We start from the raw sequence: 17,376 nt of genomic DNA, 5'->3' as shown, positions 1-17,376 counted from the left end.
GTCTGAGTACCGGTCTCTTTAGCTAACATTCCACTTGCCACTCCTTGTCATTGCCAAAGAGACTGGCTTTTCTGCAATCTCAATGTTCAAGTTATGCGCTGGATTTACAGCAGAGTTGCTCATTGGTTGTTGGAAATTGTGACGACCCTCCCACTCTGTCTGAATTCTTTCACTTTGCTCTTGTTTTCCTTAATAGGATGTCGGTGGGCGGAGCCGGGAGGGTTGCAGCGAAATGGGACACACCTGGGTTCGGGTGTCCCGGGATAAATGCACCTCTTCCCCATTCATTAAGGAGACTCTCTCCATACAAACACAGATTTTGTTTGTGGCATGTTTGTGGCATGTTTGTGACATGTTTGCGTTGGCGCCTTTGAACACCCCTCATTATCACATTTATGCACGCAACCACTCACTTACACTACTAAATTCATGAACTTCTTTGAGGAAAAGATCATTAGAAAGCAAATCATGGACTCCTCTTTAAATCTGCGTATTCCTCCAAAGCTCAGTTGTCCTGAGTCTGCACAACTCTGCCAGGACCTAGGGTCAATGGAGACACTCAAGTGTTTTAGTACTATATCTCTTGACACAATGATGAAAATAATCATGGCCTCTAAACCTTCAAGCTGCATACTGGACCCTATTCCAACTAAACTACTGAAAGAGCTGCTTCCTGTACTTGGCCCTCCTATGTTGAACATAATAAACGTCTCTCTATCCACCAGATGTGTACCAAACTCACTAAAAGTGGCAGTAATAAAGCCTCTCTTGAAAAGACAAACCTTGACCCAGAAAATATAAAAAACTATCGGCCTATATAGAATCTCCCATTCCTCTCAAAAAAAATGAAAAAGCTGTCACTGCCTTCCTGAAGACAAACAATTTATACGAAATGCTTCAGTCTGGTTTTAGACCCCATCATAGCACTGAGACTGCACTTGTGAAGGTGGTAAATGACCTTTTAATGGCGTCAGACCGAGGCTCTGCATCTGTCCTCGTGCTCCTAGACCTTACTGCTGCTTTTGATACCATCGATCACCACATTCTTTTGGAGAGATTGGAAACCCAAATTGGTCTACACAGACAAGTTCTGGCCTGGTTTAGATCTTATCTGTCGGAAAGATATCAGTTTGTCTCTGTGGATGGTTTGTCCTCTGACAAATCAACTGTAAATTGTTCCGTTTTAGGACCACTATTGTTTTCACTATACATTTTACCTTTTGAGGATGTCATTTGAAAACATAATTTTAACTTTCACTGCTATGCGGATGACACACAGCTGTACATTTCGATGAAACATGGTGAAGCCCCAAAATTGCCCTCGCTGGAAGCCTGTGTTTCAGACATAAGGAAGTGGATGGCTGCAAACGTTCTACTTTTAAACTCGGACAAAACAGAGATGCTTGTTCTAGGTCCCAAGAAACAAAGAGATCTTCTGTTGAAACTGACAATTAATCTTGATGGTTGTACAGTCGTCTCAAATAAAACTGTGAAGGACCTCGGCGTTACTCTGGACCCTGATCTCTCTTTTGACGAACATATCAAAACTGTTTCAAGGACAGCTTTTTTCCATCTACGTAACATTGCAAAAATCAGAAATCTTCTGTCCAAAAATGATGCAGAAAAATTAATCCATGCTTTTGTCACTTCTAGGTTAGACTACTGCAATGCTCTACTTTCCGGCTACCTGGATAAAGCACTAAATAAACTTCAGTTAGTGCTAAAAACGGCTGCTAGAATCCTGACTAGAACCCAAAAAAATTATCATATTACTCCAGTGCTAGCCTCCCTACACTGGCTTCCTGTTAAAACATGGGCTGATTTCAAGGTTTTACTGCTAATCTACAAAGCATTACATGGGCTTGCTCCTACCTATCTTTCCAATGTGGTCCTGCCATTCATACCTACACGTACGCTACGGTCACAAGACGCAGGCCTCGTAATTGTCCCTAGAATTTCTAAGCAAACAGCTGGAGGCAGGGCTTTCTCCTATAGAGCTCCATTTTTATGGAATGGTTTGCCTACCCATGTGAGAGACGCAGACTTGGTCTCAACCTTTAAGTCTTTATTGATTGAGTGTAGTCTGGCCCAGGAGTGTGAAGGTGAACGGAAAGGCACTGGAACAACGAACCGCCCTTGCTGTCTCTGCCTGGCCGGTTCCCCTCTCCACTGGGATTCTCTGCCTCTAACCCTATTACAGGGGCTGAGTCATTGGCTTACTGGTGCTCTTCCATGCCGTCCCTAGGAGGGGTGCGTCACTTGAGTGGGTTGAGTCACTGACATGGTCTTCCTGTCTGGGTTGGCGCCGGCACCCCCCCCCTTGGGTTGTGCCGTGGCAGAGATCTTTGTGGGCTAAACTCGGCCTTGTCTCAGGATGGTAAGTTGGTGTTTGAAGATATCCCTCTAGTGGTGTGGGGTCTGTGCTTTGGCAAAGTGGGTGGGGTTATATCCTGCCTGTTTGGCCCTGTCCGGGGGTATCATCAGATGGGGCCACAGTGTCTCCTGACCCCTCCTGTCTCAACCTCCAGTATTTATGCTGCAGTAGTTTATGTGTCAGGGGGCTAGGGTCAGTTTGTTATATCTGGAGTATTTCTCCTGTCTTATCTGGTGTCCTGTGTGAATTTAAGTATCTCTCTAATTCTCTCTTTCTCTCTTTCTTTCTTTCTTTCTCTCTCTCGGAGGACCTGAGCCCTAGGACCATGCCTCAGGACTACCTGGCATGATGACTCCTTGCTGTCCCCAGTCCACCTGGCCGTGCTGCTGCTCCAGTTTCAACTGTTCTGCCTGCGACTATGGAACCCTGACCTGTTCACATGACGTGCTACCTGTCTGGAACCTGCTGTTTTCAACTCTCTAGAGACAGCAGGAGCGGTAGAGATACTCTCAATGATCGGCTATGAAAAGCCAACTGACGTTTACTCCTGAGGTGCTGACCTGTTGCACACTCGACAACTACTGTGATTATTATTATTTGACCAGGCTGGTCATTTCTGAACATTTGAACATCTTGTCCATGTTCTGTTATAATCTCCACCCGGCACAGCCAGAAGAGGACTGGCCACCCCTCATAGCCTGGTTCCTCTCTAGGTTTCTTCCTAGGTTTTGGCCTTTCTAGGGAGTTTTTCCTAGCCACCGTGCTTCTACACCTGCATTGCTTGCTGTTTGGGGTTTTAGGCTGGGTTTCTGTACAGCACTTTGAGGTATCAGCTGATGTAAGAAGGGCTATATAAATACATTTGATTTGATTTGATTCTTGAGAAGAGTGGACCGAGCTCTCTTCCTGGTATGCAGACAGCGACGGACGAACATCTGGTCCGAGGGTATGTTGACCTCTTCCTCCGGGAAGAGCGGGGGCTGATTACCCACGGAGCACTCGAAAGGCGAGAGCCCAGTTGCCGAGCAGGGAAGGGTGTTCCGGGCATACTCCACCCACATGAGTTGCTGGCTCCAGGTGGTGGAATTGGCCAAGACGAGGCACCGAAGAGTCGTCTCCAGGTCCTTATTGGCACGCTCCGACTGGCCGTTGGATTGAGGATGAAACCCGGGGGACAGGCTGGCCGAAGACCCTATGAGGGTGCAGAATGCCTTCAAGAACCGAGACGAGAACTGAGGACCACGGTCAGAGACCATGTCCACCAGAAGTCCATGGATCCTGAACACGTGCTGCACCATGAGCTGGGCTGTCTCCTTGGCAGAAGGTAGCTTGGGGAGGAGAATGAAATGGGTGGCTTTGGAAAACCTGTCCACCACAGTGACGACAGTGGTGTTGCCATCAGACAAAGGGAGACCAGTGACAAAGTCCAGGGATATATGTGACCAGGGAAGGTGAGGGACAGGAAAAGGTTGAAGGAGGCCAGCCAGAGCTTGCCGAGACGTCTTGTTCTGAGGACAGACAGTGCAGGCGGCGAACACGGAGATGTCAGGGACCATGGTGGGCCACCAAACATGTTGTCGCACAAAGGCCAGGGTCCGTCGGGAGCCAGGGTGGCAGGCAAGCACGGAGGAATGAGCCCATTCCAGAACCGGGGAGCAGGTAGAATCTGGGACAAACATCGGGTTAGCTGCCTCCCTGCACCTCACGGACCTGGTTCTCTATTCCCCAGTCGAGGGTTGCCGCCAGGCACGAGGTGGGTAGGATGGTCTCTGGGTATGAGGGTGTAGATACGGGGCTATAGTGGCGTGAAAGCTCATCCGGCTTAACGTTCTTAGACCCCGGGCGGTAGGAGATGGTGAAGTTGAACCGGGTGAACAACAGGGCCCATCGAGCTTGCCTGGAGTTGAGACACTTGGCGGTGCGGAGATATTCCAGGTTCTTGTGGTCCGTCCACACTATGAATGGAAGTTCAGCCCCTTCTAACCAGTGTCTCTACTACACCAATGCCTTCTTACCAGGTTGAATAAATAAATAATTAGCGATTCCCCACATCATAATTCCTCTCAGTGGCGTTAAGACGATCGGAGAAGAAGGCGCAGGGATGCAGCTTAATAAGGTCCAGGGCAGAATGCTGGGACAGGACAGCCCCCACTCCGACATCCAACGCATCTACCTCCATCACAAACTGACGGGACAGGTCCAGATGGATCAATATGGAAGCTGTGGTGAAGCGGTGCTTAAGGTCCAGGAAAGCCCAGTCAGCAGCTGTGGGCCAGGCCAACGGGACCTTGGGAGAGGTGAGTGCTGACTGGGGAAGCCAGGGTGCTGTAACCCCAGATAAAACAGTGATAGAAATGGGCAAATCCTAGGTAGCGTTGCAGCTGCACTCTGGACGTGGGTTGGGGCCAATCCACCACCGCTCTCACCTTTCCGGGATCCATCTCCACATTCCCAGCAGCGATGATGTATCCAAGGAAGGAGATGGTGGAGTGATGGAATTTGCATTTTTCGGATTTGACAAAAAGCTGGTTCTCCAGGAGATGCTGGTGGACCTGTCGGGCGTGGCTCATGTGTTCTTGAGCCGAGCGGGGAAAGACGAGGATGTCGTCAAGGTAGACAAACTCGACCCGGTTCAACATGTTCTGGAGAACGTCATTAACCAAGGCCTGGAACACAGCAGGAGCATTGGTCAGACCGAATGGCATCACCAGGTATTCATAGTGTCCGCTAGCAGTGTTGAAGGCTGTCTTCCACTCGTCACTCGATTTTGTCCTTCTCCACAAAGAAGAACCCTGCGCTGGTGGGGGAGACTGAAGGACATATACCCACTGCAGCCAGGGAGTCCTCGATGTCTCCATAGCCTTGGTCTACGGACCCGACAGTGAATACAGCCGTCCCCGGGGTGGTGTAGTGCCCGGGAGAAGGTCGATCCCTCGGTCATAGGGTCGATGCGGAGGGAGTGAAGTGGCCTGTGCCTGTGCTGCAAACTTCCCGGAGGTCCTGGTATTCCGCGGTAACGGCGGAAAGGTCTGAGGCTTCTTCCGAGCCCACAGGAAGACGTCCCGGGGCAGGCTGCGCTGACTTCTGGCAATGGCCGTGGCAGAACGGGCTCCAGCCCATGATAGTACCAGCAGTCCAGTTGATAAGGGGATTGTGGCGCTGGAGCCAAGAAAACCCCAATACCACAAGAACCTGAGGAGACTTGATGAGCATAAACTGTATAGACTTACTGTGGTTCCCGGACACACACAGGTGGATAGGAGTAGTATTGTGGGTGACCCTGCCTATAGACCGCCCATCCAGTGCTCTAACGTCCATAGGAATGGAGAGGGGCTGAGTGGGGATGCCCAGCTTAGACACCAGGGTGGCGTCCATGAAACTCTCGTCGGCCCCAAAGTCAATGAGAACCCGGAGAGATTTCGACTGGTCGCCCCACAGCAGGATGGCATAAAGAGGGGTGCGAGTAAAAATGATCCATATGGCCCACCAGAGTACTCGTACATACTGATAAGCGTGGTCTTTGAATGGACAGATAGACACATAATGACCGGCAGTTCCGCAATATACAGACAACTCTGGGTGTTAGGTCTGCGTAAGCGTTCGGCTGGAGACAACCTAGCTCTGCCGAGGCAAGGTGGGATCCTTGGGCAAGCGATTGGGACCAGAATAGACCTCCTATGTTCCCGTAGTCGAGATTGGTAGGCAGCTCCCGTCCTTAACCACCTCCGATAATCCATGAAGGAATGTGTCATACAGGGATTCCGGGTTCCAGGCACTCCGGTCAGCCATCGAAACCTTTTTTACATCAGTCACAAACTCCTCCAGGCTGAAACAAACGGCAGATTGTTGTTCCCACCCCGCCATAGCCCAGGCGAGAGCCCTCGCGGACGTTAGCGCTATGAGATATGCTATCTTCAAGCGGTCCGAGGGGAAGGACGAGGGCTGCATCTCGAAGATGAGAGAGCACTGGGAGAGAAACAACCGACAGGTTCCTGACTCTCCAGCGAAGCATTCTGGAGGAGGTAAAGCAGGGTTCTCGGGAAGCCGGGGTGGCCTGGAGAGATGCATTGCTGACAGCAGGGTTACCGAGGGGCTGGGAGGTTACTGTCGTGGCCGGCTGCCTAACAGATCATACAGGGCATTCATGCAGGAACCAATGGGATGCTCGAGGGGGGGGTTCCTGCAGATGCAGTAATGCCCACATGCAGGAACGCCCCGAATTGCGTGTGATTGATCGGGTAGTCGGGGCTTCTGACTTTGCAACTTGGCCAGATAGTGATGAACACGCACCCACCTCAGCCCGTTACAATGCCATAACATCAATTTGTAGTTTGATTTGCTAACTCACATTTCTACCAAAAAATATTTTCCTCTATTACAAATAGTTTTTAGATGTATCATTAGACTGTGAGAATAACTGATAACCATTTTAGTTGAAATATTTTGCATTGCACAGCAGGTGGTGCTAGTAATGCCGATGATTAACAGTGATAACGCTGACAAGCATTTTTCCACTCATTAGATTTGTTACAGAACACTCTGAGGACTTCCACAGTCAACTATCGACTGGACAGCCAGTTATCTAGACAGGCCTACATTTGAGCTGTTGAAGTGAGCAAAGTACAATGGAGGACAGAAGCCTTCCTCGTATTGTGGTCATTACACTGTCTGTGCTGATCTACATTTCTGCTTTGGCAATAAATGCCATGGCAGGAGCTGGAAAGGGTGAGTGAGTTTATCATGTAACTTTGAACTCAATGTGTAATAAAGTGCTATCATATGCTGCAACTAACTATGTGATGGCTTCTTCTAGTAAATGTTTGGGCAAGAAACAAAAAATGTTGGGCAATGATAACAATGTCATTATTCTGTTAATATTTTAATATTAAGCTATTACATTGGAAGTAGAGGCACAAATGTAAAAGCAGAAGTCCCCCCAGCATGACATAAACTTAAGGAGGAAGTCCTGTGCTTCAGAAAACATAACTTACTGACACAAAAACTTCTACTGTAGTTTCGCATCTGTTACTTGTTTTGCTACACTTTCTTTCGTAGGACCATTCCATTGGAGTACAGGGAACATCTCCAGGAAGTATGAGACTGACATAACTCCGGCTGGGTGGACCTTCTCCATCTGGGGGCTTATCTACACCTGGCTGACCCTCATGATCATGTATATCATCTCCTTGATCTACAGAGGGTACTGACACAAAACTATTGGCCTGCCTATATGAGATAATCCAACCATGCAGCCATCCATCTGCCTACTATTCTATTGTATTGTATTGTAATCTATTCTATTCCATATTTTAGGCCACCATCCTACTGTAGTGTCAACATGTAGACAATGAAATGCAGTAACTCATTTATTAGAAATGTATTAGAAAACATTGTATTATTATGCAGGTATTGAAACAGAATGGTTTTGATGTTGGTAGCTACAGTAGAATGTGTGTTCTTCTGACACCAACTTTTTTTCTTCTTCTATTCCTCAGGAGCTGGACACTCTCTGTGCTACTGTACGGTTTCTACCTGTCCTGGATAGTTAACATGGCCCTCAACATGACCTGGCTGCTCCTATGGGATCAAGAGTGCGTAACAGTCTTTTAACACCTAAACCAATGAGATCCAATGTCATTATCAGCCATGGGTGAATCATGTACTGTTTCTGTTTCCTGACTAGCCTGATTTAAGTGAATGGGTGGATGCAAAATTGCAGCATCTCTCCACTTACTGTAACCGTACAACACTGCCCACACTGTGGGCCTCTGCCAGTCCGTATAGAACATTGAGACAAGTTGAACCACATAGGCCTAGCATTTCCCCCTTTCATTTAACTCCTTTGCTTTACAATGTTGTTACTACATATTGCTCTGGGTGTCCACCATGCTATGATAATTACCAGGCATGTAGATTGTCAGCTCAAAACACAGGCAACTTGTCGATCAAATAGAGTGGTCTTTTTTTTTTACTGTTCCTGACAGGCAGGTGACTGCTGCACTGATTGTAATGGCGACCATTGCTGTCACCAACTACTCCATGGTCTTCTTCTCCTGTTATGGGCTGAGTATTTACGGAGCCTGGCTCAGCCAGAACCACCCCAGGGACCTCTGGTGCATTCAGTTGCTGGTGAGTTTAATTTGAGGGTTAATCGAGTTAGTTGTTCGATAATCTCACGCCAACATCACGATTGTAGCCTGGTCCCAGATGTGCTTTAGCCAACTCCAATCAGAGTATTGTTTTTCATAGGATTCATGCACGCCATTTAATTGAATGGCAAAATGTATATTGAGAGGAGTCGGCTAAAGCACATTCAGATCTGGAGCCTGGCCATCCTAGTGCATTTTACTTTACAGTCATTCTACTGTGCTGTAGTTGCCCTAGTTATTTTAGGTAATCCACTTTCAGTTACGCTATTTGCCCTCTTATGAGGAATCCCACAATTCTACAGTCATACTACAGGTATCGTTTTCTTATCTCTTAGGTGCAAAATGGCATTGCGCTGTACACCACGTGGACAACCATCGCCACTTTGATCAACTTCACTCTGGTGCTGGACCTCTCTGGAGTGGCAAAGAGCACTGCAGCCACCGTGTCTCTCTGCATCCTACTAGTGGAGGTGATTGGATGGTAAGCTCAGTTTCACAAACGTTCTCTCTTACGAGAATCAGGCTCATCCTTTTTTATTACAGTTTTGGGCATATGATCCAATCTCACTTACTTTAGGCATCTCTTTCATTTGTTCATTATCTAGATGTTGCTAAAGTAAATTGGACCTCTCAGCACACAGCCACATACTCTCAATGTAATGGTAATGTGTTTTCATTGTAGGTTTGGTATTGAGAACTTCCTGCTGTATCAACATGTGAGGTACATCCTGACTATTTACCCTGTGGTGATCATTGCTCTGGTTGGAAACGTGACCAAGCACTACGACCCTGCAGCACCAAGCGCTAACGCTATCTTCATGGGTGAGTAGTCGTCATCTCTCAGACTAGAGATCTATTCCCAAGTGCAAAGTCAACGGCACCTGGTATACTCAGTGTACATGTACATGATGTATAATAATTCACTCTGTGTCTTCTGTCACTTCCAGTTGTGCTCTTGGTGATTTCCTGTGTGCTCCTGGTGGTGCGAGTCTCCCTGGTGATCAGGAGAAACAGGAACCAGACCCTTCACCCGGAAGCTCTGACCTCACCCAGCAGCCTGTCCAAGAAGCACAGGAAGATATTCATGTAGACAACTGGTACACACTTACTTACTGACTTTATTGTCCCCATGGAGAAATGTTGTTGCAGTGTCATGTACACATTTAAAGTGGCATTTAAATACAAAACAAAATTGACAATACAACTTTCATAACAGTTACATACCAATAAAACATTTTAAAAATAAAATACAAATAATAGACTAGCCTGATGGCCTTACTGAGTTGATAGGAACATTAGCACAAGCTATTTAGGAGGGATATCACACCTGGCACAAATTATTGTCTAGTTCTGTTTTTCCTGCTGAGGGGTGCCCTATACCTGCGCCCAGAGGGGAGTAGTTCAAAGTTCGGGTACAGGGGGTGGCTTGGGTCTAAAATTATTTTGTGAGCCTTGTGGAGGGCTCATCCAGGCCTGTCTGTTTGACTCCAAGTACCTTGCTTGCTGTGGTGATAATCCTTCTCAGCATATTTCTCTGGCTGACAGTGGCATTGCCAAACCAACAAACAATACAAAAAGTTAAAATACTCTCAATGAAAGATTTGTAAAACAGAGTCAGTATAGTACAGTCTACACCCCACTGCGATCTGTCTTATCACCGAAATGTCAAAGCCCAATTGCCTATAACATACATAGCACATATCTGCCTATCTTACACCATACACGTTCATCATTCAGTTTGGACAAGAAGCATTGGAAGATGTTCATGTAAAAGACTGGTAGCCTGTTTCACACACCACAATATGATGTCTACCAAAGTGTCAAAGCCTATACTGGCTTTAAAACATTTTACATTTTACACTTTACATTCAGTATTGAAATATCTGTATTTATCCAATCACAACACTTCGCTCAGCTGATATAATACATATAACCCATTTCTGTATGCTAATCAATGCACTGAATCATGATCATGATCATACAATTCCAGTGTATATAACACTATATATTTTAACAAGATTAATTCTTACTATTTTGCATAGATTTTTTAAATAAAAACACATATTTTGCCTATAGTCTAGTGTGCTGTATTTATAATGATATGTTCACTTATGAAAATCTATTAGTCTAGACACTGATGATGTTATTTTATTTTATTTATTCAACCTGGTAAGTTGACTGAGAACACATTGTAATTTACAGGAATGACCTTGGGAATAGTTACCAGGGAGAGGAATGAACCAATTGAAAGCTGGGGATGATTAAGTGCCCATGAGGGTATGAGGGTGTCACGTGTGATCCCTCTCCCTCTCCGGCCTCTAGGTCACCAGGCTGCTCGTTATGGCGCACCTGTGCATCATCAAACTCACCTGGACTCCATCACTTCCCTGATTACCTTCCCTATATCTGTCACTCCCTTTAGTTCCTTCCCCAGGTGTCATTGTTTCTGTGTCATGTCTGTGCGTTGTTCGTGTGTTCTTGGTTTGTATTATGTTACATTTATTTAAACACTCACTCTCTGAACTTGCTTCCTGACTCTCATCGTTACAGAATGATGCCTCACCTAAGGGAAGCATCAGGGAGTTTTTTTTTTTAATTTTTTTTTTTATATGGATTTTTTTGGTGGGAATGATGTTGGGTCCGGCAGGCTCTCATGCCGCAGACAGATCGCCAGGCTCCCCTGCCTCCGCCGGTTCGTCGGGCTTTCATGCGTCAGCCGGATCGACAGGCTCCCCTGCCTCACCCAGTTTGGTTCCCACGCATCAGCAGGGGTGACCGGTTTGCTCCTGATCCACGGGATCGTCACTTTGGTTGGCGACCTGCTGCTGGAGCCGACCACGTTGGGAAGGGGGTACTGTCACGTGTGCTCCCTCTCCGGCCTCTAGGTCACCAGGCTGCTTGTTATGGTGCACACCAGTCACCAACGTTACGCGCCCCTTGGTTCATTCCTCTCCCTGGTAAAACTCACCTGGTCTCCATCACTACCCTGATTACCTTCCCTATACAGTTGAACTTGGAAGTTTACATACACCTTAGCCAAATACATTTAAACTCAGTTATTCACAATTCCTGACATTTAATCCTAGTATAAATTCCCTGTCTTAGGTCAGTTAGGATCACCACTTCATTTTAAGAATGTGAAATGTCAGAATAATAATTATTTCAGCTTTTATTTCTTTCATCACATTCACAGTGGGTCAGAAGTTCACATGCACTCAATTAATATTTTGTAGCATTGCCTTTTAATTGTTTAACTTGGGTCAAATGTTTCGGGTAGCCTTCCACAAGCATCCCATAATAAGTTGGGTGAATTTTGGCCCATTCCTCCTGACAGCGCTAGTGTAACTGAGTCAGATTTGTAGGCCTCCTTGCTCACACACGCTTTTTCAGTTCTGCCCACAAATCTTCTATAGAATTGAGGTCAGGGCTTTGTGATGGCCACTCCAATACCTTGACTTTGTTGTCCTTAAGCCATTTTGCCACAACTTTAGAAGTATGCCATTGTCCATTTAGAAGACCCATTTGTGACCAAGCTTTAACATCCTAACTGATGTCTTGATGTTGCTTCAATATATCCACAACTTTCCTACCTCATGATGCCATCTATTTTGTGAATTGCACCAGTCCCTCCTGAAGCAAAACACCCCCACAACATGATGCTGCCACCCCCGTGCTTCATGGTTGGGATGGTGTTCTTCGGCTTGCAAGGTTCCCACTTTTTCCTTCAAACTTAACAATGATCATTATGGCCAAACAGTTCTATTTTTGTCTCATCAGACCAGAGGACATTTCTCCAAAAAGTACTATCTTTGTCCCCATGTGCAGTTGCAAACTGTAGCCTGGCTTTTTTATGGTGGTTTTGGAGCAGTCTCTTCTTCCTTGCTGAGCGGCCTTTCAGATTATGTCGATGTTTTACTGTGGCTATAGATACCTTTGTACCTGTTTCCTCCAGCATCTTCACAAGGTCCTTTGCTGTTGTTCTGGGACTGATTTGCACTTTTTGCACCAAAGTACTTTCATCTTTAGGAGACAGAACACATCTCCTTCCTGAGCGGTATGGTGGCTGCGTGGTCCCATGGTGTTTACTTGTGTACTATTGTTTGTACAGATGAGTGTGGTACTTTCAGGCGTTTGGAAATTGCCCCCAAGGATGAACCAGACTTGTGGAGGCCTACAATTTTTTTTCTGAGGTCTTGGCTGATTTCTTTTGATTTTTCCCATGATGTCAAGCAAAGAGGCACTGAGTTTGAAGGTAGGCCTTGAAAGACATCCACAGACTCAAATGATGTCAATTAGCCTATCAGAAGCTTCTAAAGCCATGACATTATTTTCTGGAATTTTCCAAGCTGTTTAAGGCACAGTCAAGTTAGTGTATGTAAAATTCTGACCCACTGGAACTGTGATACAGTGAATTATAAGTGAAATAATCTGTTTGTAAACAAGTGTTGGAAAAATGACTTATGTCATGCACAGAGTAGATGTCCTAACCGACTTGTCAAAACTATAGTTTGTTAACAAGAAATTTGTGGAGTGGTTGAAAAACGAGTTTTAATGACTCCAACCTAAGTGTATGTAAACTTCTGACTTCAACTGTATATGTCACTCCCTTTGGTTCCTTCCCCAGGTGTTATTGTTTCTGTGTCATGTCTGTGCATTAGTGTTTTCTTGTTTTGTATTATGTTACGTTTATTTATTAAAACACTCACTCCCTGAACTTGCTTCCCGACTCTCAGCGCACATCGTTACAGAGGGCCAAATGTAGAATTTAGCCAGGACACCGGGGTTAACACCCCTACTCTTACAATAAGTGCCATGGGATCTTTAGTGACCACAGAGTCAGGACACCTGTTTAACATGCCATCCAAAAGACAACACCCTACACAGGGCAATGTCCCCAGTCACTGCCCTGGGTGTTTGGGATTTTTTGTATTTATTATTGACCAGAGGAAAGAGAGCCTCCTACTGGCCCTCCAACACCACTTCCATCTGCTTCTGGTCTGTCATCCAGAGACTGACCTGGACCAACCCTGCATAACTTCAGGGGCAAGCCAGAAGTGGGATGCAGGGTGGTATGCTGCTGGGATGGTTATGAGTGGAAATGTGGAATGCTTGTATAGGCTTCACCTGCACTGACGGTGGCGCTAATGCCTATGATTGACAGTGAACATGCGGACAAGCATGCCCTGAAGAAGACTATATTTGCACTCATTACATCGTTACCTTCCAAGCAACACCATACTGTGGGGCTTTTTATCAACTATCGACTGGATTAGCCAGTTATCTGGATACATTGTGCAAGTGAGAAGCCTTCCTTGTATTGTGGTCATTGTACTGTGTGCTGATCTACAGGTAACTGACAAAATAAGGGAAACACCAGCATAAAGTGTCTTAATAGTGCATTGGGCCACCACAAGCCAGAACAGCTTCTATGCACTTTGACATAGATTGTTCAAGTGTCTGGAACCCTATTGGAGGGATGTGACACCATTCTTCCATGAGAAATTCCATGTTTATGGTGGTGGAAAACGTGAAATTCCAAATATCTGTATTTATCCAATCCTAACACCTAGCTCAGCTGATATACATAACACTATCAGTGTTTATAATACATATGATATATTTATGTATGCTAATAAATGCACTGAATAATCATAAGTTCATAATCATTCAATTACAGTGTAAATAACACTATATAATAAAACATTTAAAAAACTATATAATTTACGTGATTGCATTGATTTTATAAATAAAAACACATATTTTGCATATAGTCTCATGTTAATTCAGTTGATGAAAATATATTAGTCTACCCACCGATGAGTGATGAGTTTAGTAGAAAGGTGGAACGCTTCAATAACATGGGATGTTAGTGTTTTATTGTATGGCTAACGTGGGGCAAGAGCATTTTGTCCTATGATTACATATATCTTTATCAGATGACACAGTCTGTCAGGCAAAGTCAGCTCTAAGTCAAAATGGAAATGATCTTGTAGTATGAAAAGAGCTGCAGAAAATAGTACATATTTACTACATGATTAAATAGACCGCACTATTGCGTAACACATGTCCCGTTCATGTAAAAGCAGCGCAGCTTTGTTCACGGTTTTATCGTGTATCACTTCTTAGTTAGTGTTTTGCATTGCAAAATTTAGTGATTAAGACGAATTGTGCTATGTAGTAACCCCAGATAATGTTGCCAAACGGATAGAACTCGCACTGCATCTGTCTACAATAAATTATAATAATGCTTTCTTATATTCGTAAATGTACGGTAGTCGGGGTAAAGGTTCACGCAACATTGATACGTTCCCCGTCGAAGGCAAACCTCTTCTTCAAACTAGGTACAATTAAGCCTGTAAACTCTATCTTTACAAGTGGCACTCAAGCGACTCTTCACGATGGATTGAGTATTTTAAGTTGAATGTAACAGATGCATAACGTTTGCTTTTTGACAGTTTGTGAGCTAACCATAATGCTTCAACACTAGTTTGTGTACTGTGTGCGCATCTTGCAGAGTCAGGTTTTGTGGTTGACTGCTTGTTTCGTCCCAGAACGATACATTGTTTACAAACGATGCAAGTTGCCTGCTTGGTCCTTATATAGGGACAGACAGGCTGCACACGGTAGACCGAGCATTTAAAATAGTTCTGTTGGCCTTTTTAACTGACTAAATTCTCGACCTAATCGAGAATGAGTTATGAGTTAAAGGGCAAGTCCACCACTTGTCAACCTCGTTTTCATTATCCCCAGCACAATACCAGTGTCAGTATATGTGACAAAGGCGGATCAAATTTTTTGATAAACAAATGTAATGTTATACCTGATGACATAGTAGTTAATAATTGTTTTTTAAACAGTGATTTTTTTTAACACTGAGATTCACAGTGACATAGGGAGCAAGAAAATACCCTTTGAAAATCAGTGTTTTACTTCTAATCCTACCCTGCAATGTCACAGAAAATAATTTTTTTAGGGCCTTCATTTTTTTAACCACAGATCATAGAAACGTGAGGGTTTCACATATGTAAACACTGGTTTGGTGCTGGACGTTATGAATATGATGTTGAAAAATGCCGGAATTGCTCTTTTAAATATGGACACATGCGCTGTGCAAAATCAAGTAGGAGTATGTTGACAGTGTGTGTTGTATGCGAGAAGCCATTAGGATACTTGCAGTGAACTAAAAGGGATGAAAACTTTAGTCTTCCGAATTTAGTTGATATGGACCAAATTTAAACTGGATGTGGAAATACAGTACCAGTCAAAAGTTTGGACACACCTACTTATTCAAGGGTTTTTCTTTGATTTTACTCTATTCTACATTGTAGAATAATAGTGACAACATCAAAACTATGAAATAACACATATGGAATCATGTAGTAACCAAGAAAGCATTAAACAAATCAAAACATATTTTATATTCTTCAAAGTAGCCACCCTTTGCCTTGATGACAGCTTTGCACACTCTTGGCATTCTCTCAACCAGCTTCACCTGGAATTCCTTCCCAAAAATCTTGAAGGAGTTCCCACATATGCTGAGCACTTGTTGGCTGCTTTTCTTTCACTCTGCAATCCAACTCATCCCAAACTATCTCAATTGGGTTGAGGTCGGGTGATTGTGGAGGCCAGGTCATCTGATACAGCACTCCATCACTCTCTTTCTTGGTCAAATAGCCCTTACACAGACTGATGGTGTGTATTGCTGCAGAATGCTGTGGTAGCCATGTTGGTTAAGTGTGCCTTGAATTCTAAATAAATCGCAGACAGTGTCACCAGCAAAGCACCCCCACACCATTACACCTCCTCCTTCATGCTTCATGGTGGGAACCACTCATGCAGAGATCATCCCTTCACCTACTCTGCGTCTCACAAAGACACGGCGGTTGGAACCAAAAATCTCAAATTTGGACTCATCAGACCAAAGGACAGATTTCCGTCTAATGTCCATTGCTCGTGTTTCTTGGCCCAAGCAAGTCTCTTCTTATTATTGGTGTCCTTTAGTACTGGTTTCTTTGCAGCAATTCAACCATGAAGATCTGATTCACGCAGTATCCTCTGAACAGTTAATGTTGAGATGTGTTTGTTACTTGGAACTCTGTGAAGCATTTATTTGCGCTGCAATTTCTTAGGCTGGTAACTCTAATGAACTTATCCTCTGCAGCAGAGGTAACTCTGGGTCTTCCTTTCCTGTGGTGGTCCTCATGAGAGCCAGTTTCATCATAGCGCTTGACGGTTTTTGCGACTGCACTTGAAGAAACTTTCAAAGTTTTTGACATTTTCCAGATTGACTGGCTTAGTACTGATGGACTGTAATTTCTCTTTTGTTATTTGAGCTGTTCTTGCCATAATATGAACTTGGTCTTTTACCAAATAGGGCCATCTTCTGTATACCACCCCTGCCTTGTCACAACACAACTGATTGGCTCAAACACATTTAGAAGGAAAGAAATTCCACAAATTAACTTTTAACAAGACACAGCTGTTAATTGAAATGCATTACAGGTGACTACCTCATGAGGCTGGTTGAGAGAATGCCAAGAGTGTGCAAAGCTGTCGTCAAGGCAAAGGGTGGCTACTTTGAAGAATCTCAAATATAAAATATATTTTGATTTATTGAACACTTTTTTTTGGTTACTACATGCTTCCATCTGTGTTATTTCATAAGTTTGATGTCTTCGCTATTATTCTACAATGTAGAAAATAGTAAAACAATTTTAAGAAACCCCTTGAATGAGTAGATGTGCCCAAACCTTTGACTGGTACTGTACAGTGAGGGAAAAAAGTATTTGATCCCTTGCTGATTTTGTAAGTTTGCCCACTGACAAAGAAATGATCAGTCTATAATTTTAATGG

The 17,376-nt window shown here is 44.5% G+C and overlaps 2 protein-coding genes across 5 annotated transcripts in view; both read left to right on the top strand.

Moving 5' to 3' along the window:
* Nucleotides 1-6,900: 6,900 nt before the first annotated feature.
* Nucleotides 6,901-11,637, top strand: LOC106569017 (uncharacterized). Of its 2 annotated transcripts, XM_014139948.2 has the most exons (8): nucleotides 6,901-7,099; nucleotides 7,430-7,574; nucleotides 7,870-7,965; nucleotides 8,359-8,503; nucleotides 8,859-9,004; nucleotides 9,206-9,345; nucleotides 9,471-9,620; nucleotides 10,726-11,637. In XM_014139948.2, exons 1-7 carry the CDS (start codon nucleotides 7,000-7,002, stop codon nucleotides 9,611-9,613), a joined length of 915 nt encoding a protein of 304 aa, XP_013995423.1. In that variant the 5' UTR covers nucleotides 6,901-6,999; the 3' UTR covers nucleotides 9,614-9,620; nucleotides 10,726-11,637. The 2 variants fall into 2 exon arrangements, with proteins under 2 accessions (XP_013995423.1, XP_013995422.1); XM_014139947.2 differs by lacking the exon at nucleotides 10,726-11,637 and having other exon boundaries at nucleotides 9,471-10,596.
* Nucleotides 11,638-14,783: 3,146 nt separating this feature from the next.
* LOC106568905 (glycogen debranching enzyme) overlaps nucleotides 14,784-17,376 on the top strand; it is a 39,605-nt gene continuing 37,012 nt past the window's right edge. For 2 of the 3 annotated variants that reach the window (XM_014139701.2, XM_014139697.2), the window contains exon 1: nucleotides 14,784-14,864. The gene's annotated coding sequence lies outside the window, so the exon portion shown is untranslated. Of the gene's footprint in view, nucleotides 14,865-14,927; nucleotides 14,947-17,376 lie in introns of those variants that run through there. The other variant, XM_014139698.2, reaches the window with a different exon arrangement.

Source organism: Salmo salar, chromosome ssa14, assembly GCF_905237065.1.
Source record: "Salmo salar chromosome ssa14, Ssal_v3.1, whole genome shotgun sequence".
NCBI lineage: Eukaryota > Metazoa > Chordata > Actinopteri > Salmoniformes > Salmonidae > Salmo > Salmo salar.
Note: the sequence above shows the minus strand (reverse complement) of the source record. Positions and strands in the feature narration are given on the sequence as shown.

Bases quoted from the DNA above. Each gene is read 5' to 3' on its own strand.
- LOC106569017 (XM_014139948.2), top strand. From the start codon at position 7,000: ATGGAGGACAGAAGCCTTCCTCGTATTGTGGTCATTACACTGTCTGTG. The intron at 8,504-8,858 runs GTGAGTTTAATT...CTTATCTCTTAG, and splicing joins TCTGGTGCATTCAGTTGCTG to GTGCAAAATGGCATTGCGCT. The intron at 9,005-9,205 runs GTAAGCTCAGTT...TTTTCATTGTAG, and splicing joins CTAGTGGAGGTGATTGGATG to GTTTGGTATTGAGAACTTCC.